Source organism: Porites lutea, chromosome 9 (assembly GCF_958299795.1).
Source record: "Porites lutea chromosome 9, jaPorLute2.1, whole genome shotgun sequence".
NCBI lineage: Eukaryota > Metazoa > Cnidaria > Anthozoa > Scleractinia > Poritidae > Porites > Porites lutea.
In genome coordinates this window covers 32,928,909-32,943,290 of record NC_133209.1, presented here as the reverse complement: position 1 = coordinate 32,943,290, position 14,382 = coordinate 32,928,909, and the positions used below count along the sequence as shown (strand labels likewise).

Below are 14,382 nucleotides of genomic sequence, written 5' to 3'. Positions count from 1 at the left end.
GCTTTGCGTGGACCTCTACATTCAAACAGTTTTTCCTGTTGATATTTAGGTATAAGATTCCTCACCTGAGCTTCACCTGCAGCCATGAAGGCTCGTTATAATTTGGCTTTTGGGAACATTTTGTTAGCGCTTTTGTCTCGAAATTCGCTTCAGATTAACTGGGGATTGACTTAGTAGCACCAGGAGCCATAATGGAGCCCTGAGCCCAGGACTTCCTCGCATGGCTTCGCACAATTGAACGATGTTTCTTAGTGTTTTAAAGAAACTTTCTATAAACAGATAAAATTCTGCTTCGGTACATCTTCGGGGTTTGTTAAATGATTTATTGTTTATAGATTTAAACCTTGCTGAAAATGGTGAAAATTTAATAAGCGCTCAGCCTTACTGAATAAATTGTAAGAAATCAACTTATCAGAAAGGCTTGGTTGCTACTTTCAAGGCCTGGTAGCGCCGCTGCATGATCATGCCAGGCTACAAACTGATCAGAGAGTATCGTAAAGATGGAAAGCCATTGAAAGAAGACATTTTGAGTGCTTCTTTAGCATTATTTGTCGTTTATTTCTTGTCAATTTGTAATATAATGTGTTTCAAGCTTATGGAGGCATTTTTTTTGTCTGCAGGCATGGAAAAGGACATTAAATATAACCCGCAAGATCAGTCGAGCATAATGCTACTTTTAGAGCATAATTTTACGCATAATGCTGTTGTTTTGTGGGTGAGGTTCAAAAGCATAATGCTCAAATTGTCGAGAATAATGTATCTAACCCTATTAAGCACAGGTCTTCTTTAGCTGACTCCTGATTGCCTGTGTCTAGTCACAGCCGTCCCCTCCCCCTTAAAATAAAATAAAATTAAAAATAAATAGGGACTTTGACGCCACCTCTCTCTTCGACTAATATTTTATTTTCTTTATTATTTTCACATCTTTTGAACAAAAACTTACCTGAAATCGTAAAAGTAGATGATGATAATGTAGCTGAAGTGATGTTAAAATAGCTCAGGGATACTGAAGTTGAAATGGCTTTTGTATCTTGGTTAGAGATAAATTTAGCTGTTTCCTTGGTATCAGTTGGCTTTAATTGTTTGGTGATAACTACAGCAGTTATTCTGGAAGTGATTGTTAACCAAGGCGATGCCATGGAAGCAGTTGCTTTTGGTGATGGCTTTATAGGATTGGTAGATGCTAGTGTTGCTTTTTTGGTGGCATCTACAGCTATTCTGGAAGTGCTCGTCGACTGAGCCGTTACCTTGGTAGCAGTTGTCTTTGATGGTGGCTGTTGATTAGTAGTTGAGAGTGCTGATTGTTTAGTGATAAGTACAGGTATTCTGGGAGTGATTGTTAACTGAGGAGTTGCCATGGTAGCCGATGAGAGATGATCTGGCTTTTCTTTTTCGGTAATCGGTGGCCTTAGTGTCTGTGACGTTACCTCTAGTCCCTGTTGCGCTCCAAGAGAACTACTGCTATGAACTGCTGGACAGGAAAGGAGGGAAATAAGCCGTAACCCGTATGTCAAGTCAACAGAAAAACAAACCAGAATGAAAGAAAAGGTTGCTTTATCTCGAGGAGGGGTAGGGGGGGGGGGGGTGGGGGGATGGGGCGGTGAAGAAAGAAATTGTTCGAGGTTTTAGTCCTGAGCTTTAATTTCTCGCCCTTTTATGAAGTTCTGCGTCCTCGGAAAAACGAGCCAGTTGCATTGTTGCTCAACCAGCGGCTGATTGGGCGGTCATGATTAGGAACAGAAACTGCTTGCGCGAGGCTACGACGCAAATTATCTTTTATTTTATCCAGATGTGATAGTTTTCGTGTAAGGCGTAAATAATAAACTGTAATATAACGAGAACTCCAGCGCTGCTTTTGTTGTTGTTGTTATCGTCCTTTTTTTTGTGCTTGTTTGCTTTTTTATCGTTGCTCATTATTAATTTGATTGTTCTTTTTATTCAATTTAACATGAGTAGTCATTTTAAGTCTCACTTTTTGATGTAAACAAATATTTTAAAATTTCACGCTCTTCTTGAAAGATGCTTATTTTGCCGGATAAAACTGAAAGCTGTTGGACATACAACCGAGCTGAGGTCAAGAAAGGATTTTGACAAAAACTTCCTGCTTTCAGTTTGTACCACCTATACTGAAGCTTATAGGTCATATTTATTTTTAACCACAGACTGGGCCCGATCATGAGATATTGCTTGTATCTGCCAAATTAAATATAGCCTAGTTATTTCGCCTATTCCGCTTTTGAAGCCTATATTTGGTCATAGTTCTTCTTCTTCATATTTTCATTTTAATTTTTCCGCATGTTTTCTCTCTGCGATGCTCAGCCACGTTACTCGAGAAAGTCATAATATTGAAAGTTGTGTTACTTTCTTTAAAGTCTCCGCCAAATACACGTACGCTGAAACGCAATTTTGTTCTTCTCCGTGCTTTTACGCGTTGCCACGAATGGCATGAATTTTCAGCGACGACAGTTTGATTATTAGAGTAGAAGGCTATGATTGCCGGGACTGAATTAGTAAAATAGGAATTAGGAAAGTCATCACCGAATGTTTCAAATAAGGAAGTATGTCTGTGTTTGTATCATCCGCATTCCCTCAGTACCTGTAAATTACTTTCCAGAGTTATTCAGAGATGCAGTGGCAAAGACTACTACGGAATTGCTTTTAACTGTTCAGGATATCTGATCACTTCCTCAAATTAGCGTTTCTATACTGCAATATAAATAATCTTTGTAGTGATGCTATATACCTCAAGAAGAACCTAGACCCTTATACTAGAGGGGCAATACTATACGACTTAATTGTTTAAACTTACCTTCGGCGTACATAAGGTCAAGCTGAAGACAAGCGAACATTATCAGCTTCATCATAATTTTTAAGATTAAGCTGCTCATACTGCAACAGAGGCTCAAACAAAATGCCTTGGCCAAAACCAACGACTGATGAATTAAATGGTGTTCGAGCAGCTGGGGTAACGCCAAAAATAGGCGTTGCTCTGATGTAAATCCTCTCTTGATATAAATAATGAGGTAAGCAATATCTGCATGTACTAAAACTCGGTAGACGGAACACTGCGGAACACTCGGGGATAAGACAAATGACAGATTGAAGTTCATGTTTCTGTTTGTCTTTTTCAGACATTTAACCTATCATTGCGAATCTTTTAGAGTTATTCCGGGTTGTTTGGTGTTCCTGGGAATCCATTGAACCATAGGGGAAAAAGCCCACTTCCTTGGGGAGCTGATTACTTGTTAGGAAGTCGAAAGTGTCGAGGTCTAGGGAAAAAACACTTTGTAAAATTTACGAGCAAATTTTTTGATAGATATCAGATAATTCTTTGGTGTATTCTGCGTATTAAATTCCTGTTTTTATAGAGTTTCCCAGGGTGACAGATACCCCGATCTCAGTCCTGCAGTGCTGGCTCCTTCCCAAATTCCAACTATGAAAAACATCCGCTGGCGTAATGGCTAATTCTTCATCAGCTACATAATGTGCCAATTTATAAGGAATATTGTTCTCAGTCTGGCTTTGTACATGTGTCTGGCAAAACGAAACTACTATTTTTCAGCAACTGTATTTTTCGTTCGATTTCGTTTCACAATTTTATGTTACCTGTACTCCTGTTTTGCCATTTGCACGATCACGTCATTTTACTACTACTACCAGAATTCTTTTCGTTTTTCCTTTCTTCTTCAAATTTGGTAGTCCCAGCACGGTTTAATCTGCGACCAAGCTCTCCAATCATGGCAAGCAAAACCCCTTGCAATGGCGTCTCCTATAGCGTGCAGCTCTCGCGTGACTTCTCGTGACTCCCCCAAATGTAGGGCATTTGCTTGCAGGCTAAGCGAGGTTTATATAAACAAAACCCTACTTTGCGCAAGAAAGCAATACTCTAAAGGATTCTGGTCGTAGCAATAAAATGATGCCATCATGCAAATAGCCTCTTTATCTTGATAACTGTAGATCTTTGTCATCGTTAAAGAAGCGGGAAGAAAGAAAAAAAAGGAGAAGAACAACAACAGAACAAATCAAGAAACTGTTCCCGGTGGAAACCCAAAGTTTTGCAAGCATTGCAACTCCATATGAATGAACCCTGCAGAGATTATTCTTTAGGCTTTCTGGGTACATGCACAGTTTTAGACAAACCGCAATTTATTTTGACGGAAGCTCTTACCAGGGACCGCGGAGCAAGGTGAAAAGTGGGAGGGCTGACAATTGAAAATATTTTTTTCATATTGAAAATCGAAAAAAGGAATAAAAGGAATAAAACCATAGTATTTGTATGTTAAATGGTCAAACTAAAACTCATCATTTTCACTGCAAGTAGTTGTCGTCTTTTCTGCAGAGCTTACAGACTTTGACGAAGTCCCAGATAACTCTAATAAACGACCAACATACACGGTCAGTTCAGATTCAATGCAAGAAAAGACGGGATTACAATTTTAGTATAGAAAATACTACACTGACGTGATCTGAAAAATTTCTAAGTATGGCCGTTCACTGTTCAAGTAATGTAATTCTTCTTGCCATCGAATATTTCATTGATTCGAAAGGAGAAAGAAAAAATATAAAACTTTTATCAACTCAAAACAACTACTCACCTTCATTTGGCTTGAAAAAGCTAGTAATTTTCTTCATTTCGTCTGATAAAACTGATAAAAAACTCGACCGGAGCTGGAAGTACAAAACACGCTGCCGAACGAAGCGAAGGGGTGGCCAAGGCATGGCGTTTAATCAAGGGGCAAGTCGGCCCAAGGGCACAATTACTGCGAAAAGCACAGGAGCCCCACAAAATGCCTGGCGTTTGAAATTAAAGAAAATACAGAGAATATAGCGGAATGAAGACGGAAAAAAACTTGTTTCAAGTCTTTTTTTTTTAAATTTAATTATTTTTCCTTTAGCGCAAAAAGTGGGGGCGGGGGCGCAAAAAAGTGGTGCCCACCAGCCCCTCCGCCTCCGCGGTCCCTGCTTACTCCCGATAGGAGAACTGGTAGTTAAGCAGTAACACAGCAACTCAAATGTGCAATCGATATCAAAATTCTTTAATATATGCCAGTGTTATTCATTGTCAAGATATTGGTAATAATGAAGTACATGTATTAGGAAACTTGTAAAGCAGCCACCAAGACGACGGTAGCTGATTGGACGTCAAAGAAGTGTACCAAAAAGCGCGATCACTTGCATTGCTCCCGTATGTCTCAAGATGTGTTCGCCTGTCATGAGAACACAGGAGAAGCAATGGATAGTACGCGTCCGAGGTTTCCTACCAGACGAGAATCTGGAAACGTTACGCATATGAGACCTTTACCATCTCAGATCGTCGATAGCCTCTAACCAACCGGTTCAAAAATAGTATAATCGAATTCTGTTAAACTATCAAAAGGTAACAAGTATAACATAATCTTCCATAGCTACCATGGTACCTAATGCGAAAAAGTGTTTTGATTCACATAGTCAGTGGTGGTACCGAGGTCAAATCCACTGATGTTTTTATATCCTATAAGGTTTGTTCGAACAATTCTGTCCTGTGCTGCATAAGATCATGGACGCCCCCTGGACGCCGTTCCTCCACTTCTCCCCATGTAAGGGAAATTTTTTCATGTGGAATCAGGAATCCGCGAGGATTTTGCTTGTGGAATCCAGAATCCTGGCCGCAACTTTGAAATCCGGAATACAGCTCAAGGAATTCGGAATCCTACTTAAGATTGGAATCCAGAATCCAAGTTCCCCTAACGAAGACTAAAATACAGAATCCAAGGCTGTCTCGGATTCCCTTGCATGAAGCTGGTCCAGTAAAACAAGATGGTTTGCTTTACAGACATGCGTTCCCTATTTATAGTAATGTGGTTAAGTCTACCCTGACGAGACAAGTAGGTTAAACTTAACCTTAACATCAAGATGGTAATGGAAAAGAAATTCCAAAAGCATAGATCAAGAAACACAAGGTTAGCAAAAGAACAGCAAAGCCGCGTTCATGAAATTGGACCTTCTGGGAGTACAACTCCCCGAAACAGGGAGGATCAATGCGCCAATCCCACTGTTAACAATAACTGCGGAACATCGTGCTGTACAAAGTGACAAGTAACCATTTGTCTTCATCTCCTGATGAAGATCAGCAAGTGACCAATGAGACAAAACTGAAATATCCTACTAACAATTTTATTATTGTAAAACATTACAAATAAGAGTTGTAATAACCAAAAACTTTGAGCTCTAATGGCTAATAAGTTACACAATATAGTAAAGTTTACCTCGATAATTAATTTTTAATCTATTTCTATAAATACTCAACCTGCGACAGTCGAAGAGTTAGTACTGGCAGGGTAATCTTCCGATTCACATTCTCGTACTTATTTGTTTTAGCGGCACTAGCTAGATTCACACCCTCATTACATGAATATACAGTTTGGTCTCTTTATATCAGGGTAAAAGTTTAGTGCATTTACACTCCGGTAGTCTGAACATTCGTGTAAGTTGGCTGCGTGGAATCCGGATCCGCCTTGTCAACCATTACGTCAGCATATACCGTGGGCTCATATGAAGACGGTTTGTGTGCTTCAGTGTCATTTTGAGTTTCGCCAAACTCAGCCACGTCTATTTCAGCATAAAGAAGATCTCCTTCCTTTTTCTGCAAAGGCAACGAGCACGAACAACAACTTTAAACCTGCTTATTAGCGCCCAAGTATTCATATGAGCGTTCTCGCTACCGCTGTGCAATTGTGTTGTGTGATGGAAACTAACTAACTATGAGCTAGACTTACGTTTCTTCCGGGAGAAGAAACAGAAATCTAGCCGTAAAAGGGCCGTGGAACCAAAAACTTTAAAGGTTTTAAAGCCATGAAGTTTATAACACCCTTTAAGGTACGTTTTTTTACTAAAAGCATGTAGTCGATGAGAGATTTCATGGCGAAGAATTTTAGATGAATGGCGATCTGAGTCAACTAGTTGTACCTCACATATTCAAACCTAACCGAATGCTGCAGGATACCTTTCGGTCTTAGTTTCGGTAAAAAAAACACTGAAACTAATAACTAAGAAGCCCGGTGTGTGCCGCCCAGGGGTCTTAAACCCTAGCCCTTTTTAAGGATAAGAACAAAAGCTGATACCAATTTAAGACCTAAACCTGAAAAAAAAAAGAGTCCCAATTCAAAGGGAAAACAAAAACTAAGAATTTAATGGGAACACCCAAACCTTCCCAAGATCTCTTTCCTAATACTCTTCTCTAAGGTGAGATGAGTTGTTTCTCGTGTAGCTAGGCATTTACCCACTTAAATTTTAGCTGAGAAAATAAACGGAACTCGATCCACCAAAACACAACGCCAACGAGAGCAAAAAAGATGCTTGGGATGGACCCCTCAAAAGCCATACCCTATCGGGCGGCACAAAGTGGGAGTACCCCATCGGACTAATAAGGTACCTTTTTCTTGGCTTTGTTCACTACTGCGTATTCATGATCCATTTCAGGGGACTCTTGCGTCGTATCTTCTTCTATTGGCTAAAAACACCGGCAAGATAATTTATAAGAGCGTTGAAGATGACGACAATAACGTCAATACTCTGTGACAAACAATTAGGTGAGGTTGCAAGATGATTTAGCACCCATTATAGCCGTGCGCGCGTTTCCTAACTATCTTGCCGATTTGCACTGTTGCAGATCGGGCTTGACTGCAGAATACCCGGCCATTTCAAAGCTATTCCACTAAAACAGTGGCTACGTGGCTAAGGGGCTAGTGGGTACAGGGCTACTTAGAATAGCAGCTCACTTCGAAGCTAATACCCCTTATGCTCCAATTTACTCCCACTACCACACAATTTACCTCGTTCTATAAGCATTTCTGTTCGGGTTAGACTTGGTTAGGGGACTGACTCGGGGTGAGGATAAGAGTTAGAATTATCTCACCCACGTACCTGCATTCTCTATGGGTTTGGGTTAGGGTTAGGGTGAGGGTGAGAGTTAGAGCTGTGATTCAGTTTAGGGTTATGGTTAGGGTTAGCTACGTAGCCGCGTAGCCACTTAGGGTTAAAGTTACTGTTAGGGCTAGCCGTGTAGCCACGTAGCCACGCAGCCACGTAGCCACGTAGCCACTTAGAGTTAAAGTTAGTGTTAGGGATAGGTGCGTAGGGATAGCTAACCCTAACCCTAACCACGTAGCCGCGTATAGCCGCGTAGCCGTGTAGCCACGTAGCCACGTAGCCACTGTTATGGGAGCATAGTTTCAAAATGGTCGGGTATTCTGCAGTTACTCCGCAGATCGTGCTGTGACAAGCTTTGGATTGACCAACCAGTCAATGAAATTGATGATTCTGTTTTTTGATTAAAATCTTCTGGCAATCAAGTTTGGAGAGACGAAAACACGGACATATCGTTTTCTAGAAGGCGCCCAAAAGAAATTGTCTCGATTCAGCCTCAATTTCATCCTACCTTTCTCAATGCTGAGAATTGTAGTGTTTCTCTAAAACTCACGAATCAAGAAGCCTTTTTTTATTAGACGACATTTTGGCGAACTTACCTATAGCTACAATAGTTTTTCATTATCATTTGCAGCAAGACGTTGATAGGATATTCAATACACACCTCTTTTCGGTCGTTTTTCTTTACCATAGCGTATTCAGGTTGTTCGTTCTCAGGGCGACTGTTGGTATTGTTCGTTTTCCCAAGCAGCATGGCGGCCTCAGCCGGGTCGATGGGTTCGCACTGGTTCTCTGGCTGGCTCGAATGGCTCCTTGAAATAAGTAAGAGACAAAAAATAGTTGTCAATAAGTGTAGGAACGTCAAAACCTGTGATCCGTGACATTGGGTGCGTGATTTAAATGGGTGCAATAGAATATACACCATTCACTAAAAAAATGTTTCCTTTAAAAGATCTTCAATAAACACGTCAGAGAAAGTGCAGTTACTCCATAAAAAAATGTAGTCCACGACAAAGTGTAAAAACATCATCTTACTTGTTGAAATTAATGTAGCTGGAGACTAAACAAATACTCTAGTGTATTTACCAGGACAATACATAGACTACGTTAGGTGATTTGCGGGGCAAATAAAATGTACACGAGCCATCGATTTTGTTTAAAAATTATATATAGCCTTTAGCTCGGGCCATTTTCTTTCACTGGCTACAAGCAAAAGCTTAAACTGCAATAATGGTAATGTCTACAATTGAATAATAACAAGGAAGAAACCAAAAAGCAATTGAATCATGCTTACAACGACTTATTTGCTTTCCCATCAGCACCTTAAAGAAAAACAATTATATATATATTAAGACCTTGTTTTTCATTCATTTTCTTTTTCAAGACTTTCAAGAAGAAAAGAAAATGTTTCAAGGGTGACAGCTAAAATTCAGTGAATATTATTGTAGGGATCGGATCGAAAACCTTAAAAAAATCCTCATTATGTTCTATGCCAGATAATTTGTTTCTTAATAAATTATGTCCGACGAGTTTAAAAGTCACTGATTCTCTGACTTAAGAAACAGGACTCCAAAATGAGTTGAGGGGTATATATATGTTGAAAATGTGGATTTGCTGGGTATCCGTTTTGGTATATGATGGAAACACGTGCAATATTTAAACTAACTTAGGTATTGCATAGAGCTAACACTGTAATTAGAAAATAATAATTTAAAAAATAATAATAATTTAAATCAAAACAGAAGAAAAGAAAGATGAGGCATTCTTAACTTTTTTTAATAATAAAACGCAGTCATTTTCTTCTTTTGTCGTCTGTTTTAGAAGAGGACCTTATTATATTGCATTGTAACTGAGCGTTAGACTAAAACTACCTTATGTAACTATAATTATTCTAAAGCGAAATGTAAATGAAGCTTGTTGTTGTTGTTGTTGTTGTCAGGGTACAATATTAAGCCTGTCACACCTAGAACGGTCGGAGTCTAATTTCCGACGGGTAGCGGATCCGGTACCCTTTTTCAGTATAACATGGTAGCCCGGCGTCTCTTCGGGCTCTACCTTTCCAAAAGACAGAGCTAACAAAAGGAAATAGTCTGAATAAAAATTGTTTACAACATTAACATTGTCCTGTTGTTGAGAGCAAGTTACCATGTGATTGTCGTCTCTTCCGCCTCAGAAATAGAACTACACCAAGTACAATTAGTGCAATGAATAAGATAACTGCAAGGGTCGCCGCTACTATAACTATTGTGTCATCTTTGTCCTCGCCTAACTGCGGGTTTGTAAATCCTAAAAAGGGGACAAAAATGTGATATAAAAAGTATGATACACGTGATACATTAAATCATGTTTCCAGGATGAAACTTTTATTATGGGAAACGAAAAACTAAAACCGAAAACTGAACGTTTTCCACTAATCAAGTCTCGCCTTCAAATAAAAGAAGCCGTTCGAAAAGAGCATTATATGTTTTAAGCACTTCCCATGCAGTGGGAAAAAGGCTTGAAAAATTTGAAGCTCTCTCTATTTGCTTCGTTTTTTTTGGAAGCTTAATTCCTTCTCTATTTCTTTCTCTCTTTCTCTCTCCCTCTCTTCCTGGCCTTGTACGGTTTCTTTATAAAGGAAGTATAAGTGATAAAGAAATTTTACTTCAAAGTCGTGGAGTACAATTATGTTACCTTGAGGAAATTATCTATAGATCCTAGAGCTTTAAGGCATTTACGTGATTTTCTTCCATTTCAAACAGTGTCTCCGCTATGATCAAATGCGGTAACAAATTTGCATTACAAAGCTTACCAAATAGTTTCTGATTAATCGAATTTTAATACACTACGAGCAGTCCCCATTTTTCCTCAGGGATAGTAAAGCGAGCGAAAAGCGAGCGCGCGTGAAAATCATTGGGGAGCAAGGGTGGCACAGTGGTGAGAGCACTCCGTCTCGCCTCCCAACCAATGTGGTCCGGGTTCGAATCCTGGCGTCGACGCCATATGTGGGTTGAGTTTGTTGTTGGTTCTCTCCCTTGCTCCGAGAGGTTTTTCTCCGGGTACTCCGGTTTTCCCCTCTCCTTAAAAACCAACACCTTCAAATTCCAATTCGATCTGGAACGCACGGACACGTTTCAACGAGTTCTTATGAACTCCTTAGTGATCTGTGGGTAAACAAATTACAATGTACAATTTTTACAATTCTTTTCACCCCACGCGAGAAAGGCGAGACGCGGCGGGGAGAGAGGAAAATGAGGGTCCCTCATTTTTTATTGAGAAATATGACTAGCATGGACTAAAGCTTGGCAAACCTGGGGGCCGAGAAGCTGGAGTTGTACTGTCTGCTTCTGTGATGGTGAATTGATGTGATGAGGTTGTACTGGTTTGCGGTGTTTTAGTAGGTTTCGTCACGTTATAATGTCTCATACAGACACTTTTATTGCCAGTTATGTCGCAGTTATCTGTAAGGGAAAACGATAAAGTTAATTAAGGTGGCTCGATAGAGTTTTTTAGGGTCAATACCTCACAAGTTGGAGCATAAATTACGTCGCCATTAACAAAGATTTGGAAAAATTACCACCAGAGATGTATAAAAATGAAAATATGTTATAACCAGCGTTACATGACATCATGACGATGACGCCATCACCTATTTTACTTGCAGCCGTATTTTTCGGCACTAGGAACTGTTCTTAAAAATCAATCACGAGAAACTTTTCTTCCAATAGCCGCCTCAATGTTTGAGAAAATTTAAGCAAAATCTGTAAGAGCGTTATCGAGATAACTTAAAAAGAAGCTTTTACGGCTAGTTTTATTTTTTCGAGGACAACTTTTTTGCATACATATTTCAAATGCATCGTCAGTTGCTGCTGTTTACTTGAAAATAAAACTTGTTGGAAACAATACCCCTGAATAATGAGAGGCTGTCACCTGTAAACAGGAAATTTCTGAAAAAAAAAATTAGCGAATTACAGCCGTAATTTTGCTGCCTTACAATATATCACTTATCTTGAAACTCAGTCATGGTTTAAAAACTATTTGATCATTTGTTATAGTAAACAAACATTTTCACAATAAACCGCTGACTAGAGCACAGCGTATTGAGACATACAAATAAAATCCATTTATTCTAATTCTAGAATTATTGCGACTTATTTTATGCTCAAACTTGAAAAACCCTATCGAGCCACCTTTAGTCGATTTAAAATGAGAAAAACAATTATATAATGACTTATTTAACAAAAACCTTTTCTCAAAGTGGTTGCGATCTGCGGTCCCTAGTCGTGCCAAGAAGTTACTCAATAAAGTTGTTTTAATTATAATAACGAATCACGACGCATCGTTTTCACAGCATATTTAAAACAAACACAGCTCGTTACAATTAAGTAGTAATTATAACTACTGCGCTTGTACTGAATAAAACTTTGCTTCGGTGACCGTCTTTTAGGAGGCTACTAAGTCTGAAGGTGAAATGAAAAGCACATTTGAGAATACACCTACGTTAATGTGACTTAGTTTTACCTGTTTCTTGCTCGCAAATATAACCTCTATGTACAACTCCCGTATTGCTGCTGAATGTCCCATAAGAACCTGGAGGATAGTTCTTATGAATGAGACCGTAAAGGTCATCAGGGCCTGGTTCATTTGTTTGCCATTTGCTTAAAGTTAGAGCTTTACCATTGATCCAGGTCCAGTTTCCACTTGCATTAAACAAACCAATGTGCCACTCATTATATTTGGTATCCTGTTTGGTATCTAGCTTCCTAATTTCGTCGGTAATGAATTGCCACTCTCTCTCTGTCTCCATGACAACAAGGTGTTTCTTCGTAGCTTCACAAGATTCATTTGCCTCTTTCCAGTTCAACATTTTGTTGGTCATCTCACCTTCAAAAGTGTAGCAAGAACAAGCCTTCTGTCCCTCTACGAAATATAAGAAAAGACAAAAAAGAGATTATGTCGACTGTAAAAGCACCTGATCATGAAAAAAGTGATAGTGGAGGTGGGAAAACAATAAATCTTACAGAGGCAATCATCCAGAAAATATTCTTGCGAGCCAACCCTCTCACAGCTGACCCCACCCCCATCACTTTTCTAATTATCCATCCCTAAAGTAAACCCTTATGATGTGTGTGTTGTTTGCACATTAAGAGAAATGGAGGAGCTTGCTTAACGTAGTTCTGGGGTCAATTTAATAAAAGTTTTACAAAGTGTAATTTACAAGTCTAGAAATTGTTTTAGAGTCTGAAGCAACAACTCGCCATTGTATATTATACTCGTAAAGTTTTATTAAATTGAACCCAGGCCGCCGGGCAGTGGGGCCCATTACAATGAAGGCCTCTCTCTGTTCTTAAAAAAGATAGAAACTGAAAAAGAAAAGAAAGAAAGAAAAGAAAAAAAACAAAGAAAGAAACAAAGAAAGAAACAAAGAAAGAAACAAAGAAACAAAGAAAGAAAGGAATAAGCTTTGAGAAACTGATTGGTCTGGTGAAAAATTTTACGTCTGACGTATACTATGTATGAATTACTAAGGATAAACGTTGACATACTATCTGAATTGATATATGAAACAAATCATGTATGTGAAATTCCAGTGATAGAGAATGTACAGAGGTGGGTGAATCCTCATTGTTAAAGAAACAATCTAAGCCGTTGAAAAAGAACCTGACCTGAAGAAAGAAAAAAAACGGGACGCGAAACCTGACCATCGAGGAGACCCGACGCAACATATATTAAAATTCAGCATCTTCAAGGACACACACGAAAAAGAAAATGAAAACACGCTAAAAGTTATCCATTTTCGGTGTTTGTGTCTTCTTCTACTGAATTTTAATCTATGAACAGTTATACCCGCTGGTCGTTGGTACTCAAGTGGGCACCGGGTCCCTGTGAGCACGCGTTTTCCGTTGGTTCCGAGCCAGTGCTACCCACACAATCACGCTCCTTTTGTAAAAATGGCGTCTGCTGACGGAGCAAAGTGGACGAAAGACAATTTGTGTACCCAGAGTGTGGACAAAGCACCATTTTGTACCAGTCCCCGGACATTTGTGTGAAAGTTCCCTGACATAACCTCCCTCGGGAACAAAATATGCGGACACGATACATAACATATGTTGCGTGACTGACTGTTCGCACACCACAAATCCTCGTTCATCTAAATATTTAGAAAATCACGAAAAAACAATGACGTCCTCCTCTTGCTGTGGCAGATTCGTTAAGACCTTTAAACGCCAACGAAACAAACTATAAGCGAACGCCATCTTGGGAAATTGACACAGAATGTTAACTATTCTCTGATTAGTTCATTTTGTGTAGCACTTCCTTCTTCATGAAAGTAGCCGACGAATTTTAACTTGCATTGATTGAAATGACCATGTAGTATATCAAAATTGTACAACTTTTACTTAACAAAGGTATTATTAGGCTTAAAAGTACCTCTTGCAAGATAATTTGCTCGTACAAATGAGAAATGTAAACAGATCATGACCGTGATCAAATAGT

The 14,382-nt window shown here is 39.2% G+C and overlaps 2 protein-coding genes across 3 annotated transcripts in view; both read right to left on the bottom strand.

Annotated features, from left to right (window-relative positions):
* The window catches only part of LOC140947451 (receptor-type tyrosine-protein phosphatase delta-like), a 33,487-nt gene extending 30,611 nt beyond the window's left edge, over positions 1 to 2,876 (bottom strand). The window contains exon 1 of the mRNA XM_073396554.1: positions 2,810 to 2,876. Coding sequence (XP_073252655.1) covers positions 2,810 to 2,864 — 55 coding nt within the window. The 5' untranslated portion in view covers positions 2,865 to 2,876. The remainder of the gene's footprint in view (positions 1 to 2,809) is intronic.
* A 3,269-nt stretch (positions 2,877 to 6,145) lies between these two features.
* The window catches only part of LOC140947960 (uncharacterized), an 8,442-nt gene continuing 205 nt past the window's right edge, over positions 6,146 to 14,382 (bottom strand). Inside the window, exons 2-8 of one of the 2 annotated variants that reach the window (XM_073397185.1) lie at positions 12,406 to 12,804; positions 11,196 to 11,345; positions 10,051 to 10,191; positions 9,200 to 9,227; positions 8,570 to 8,717; positions 7,412 to 7,489; positions 6,146 to 6,622 (exon numbers count right to left, since the gene is read on the bottom strand). In XM_073397185.1, coding sequence (XP_073253286.1) covers positions 6,437 to 6,622; positions 7,412 to 7,489; positions 8,570 to 8,717; positions 9,200 to 9,227; positions 10,051 to 10,191; positions 11,196 to 11,345; positions 12,406 to 12,804 — 1,130 coding nt within the window. In that variant the 3' untranslated portion in view covers positions 6,146 to 6,436. The remainder of the gene's footprint in view (positions 6,623 to 7,411; positions 7,490 to 8,569; positions 8,718 to 9,199; positions 9,228 to 10,050; positions 10,192 to 11,195; positions 11,346 to 12,405; positions 12,805 to 14,382) is intronic. The other variant, XM_073397186.1, reaches the window with a different exon arrangement.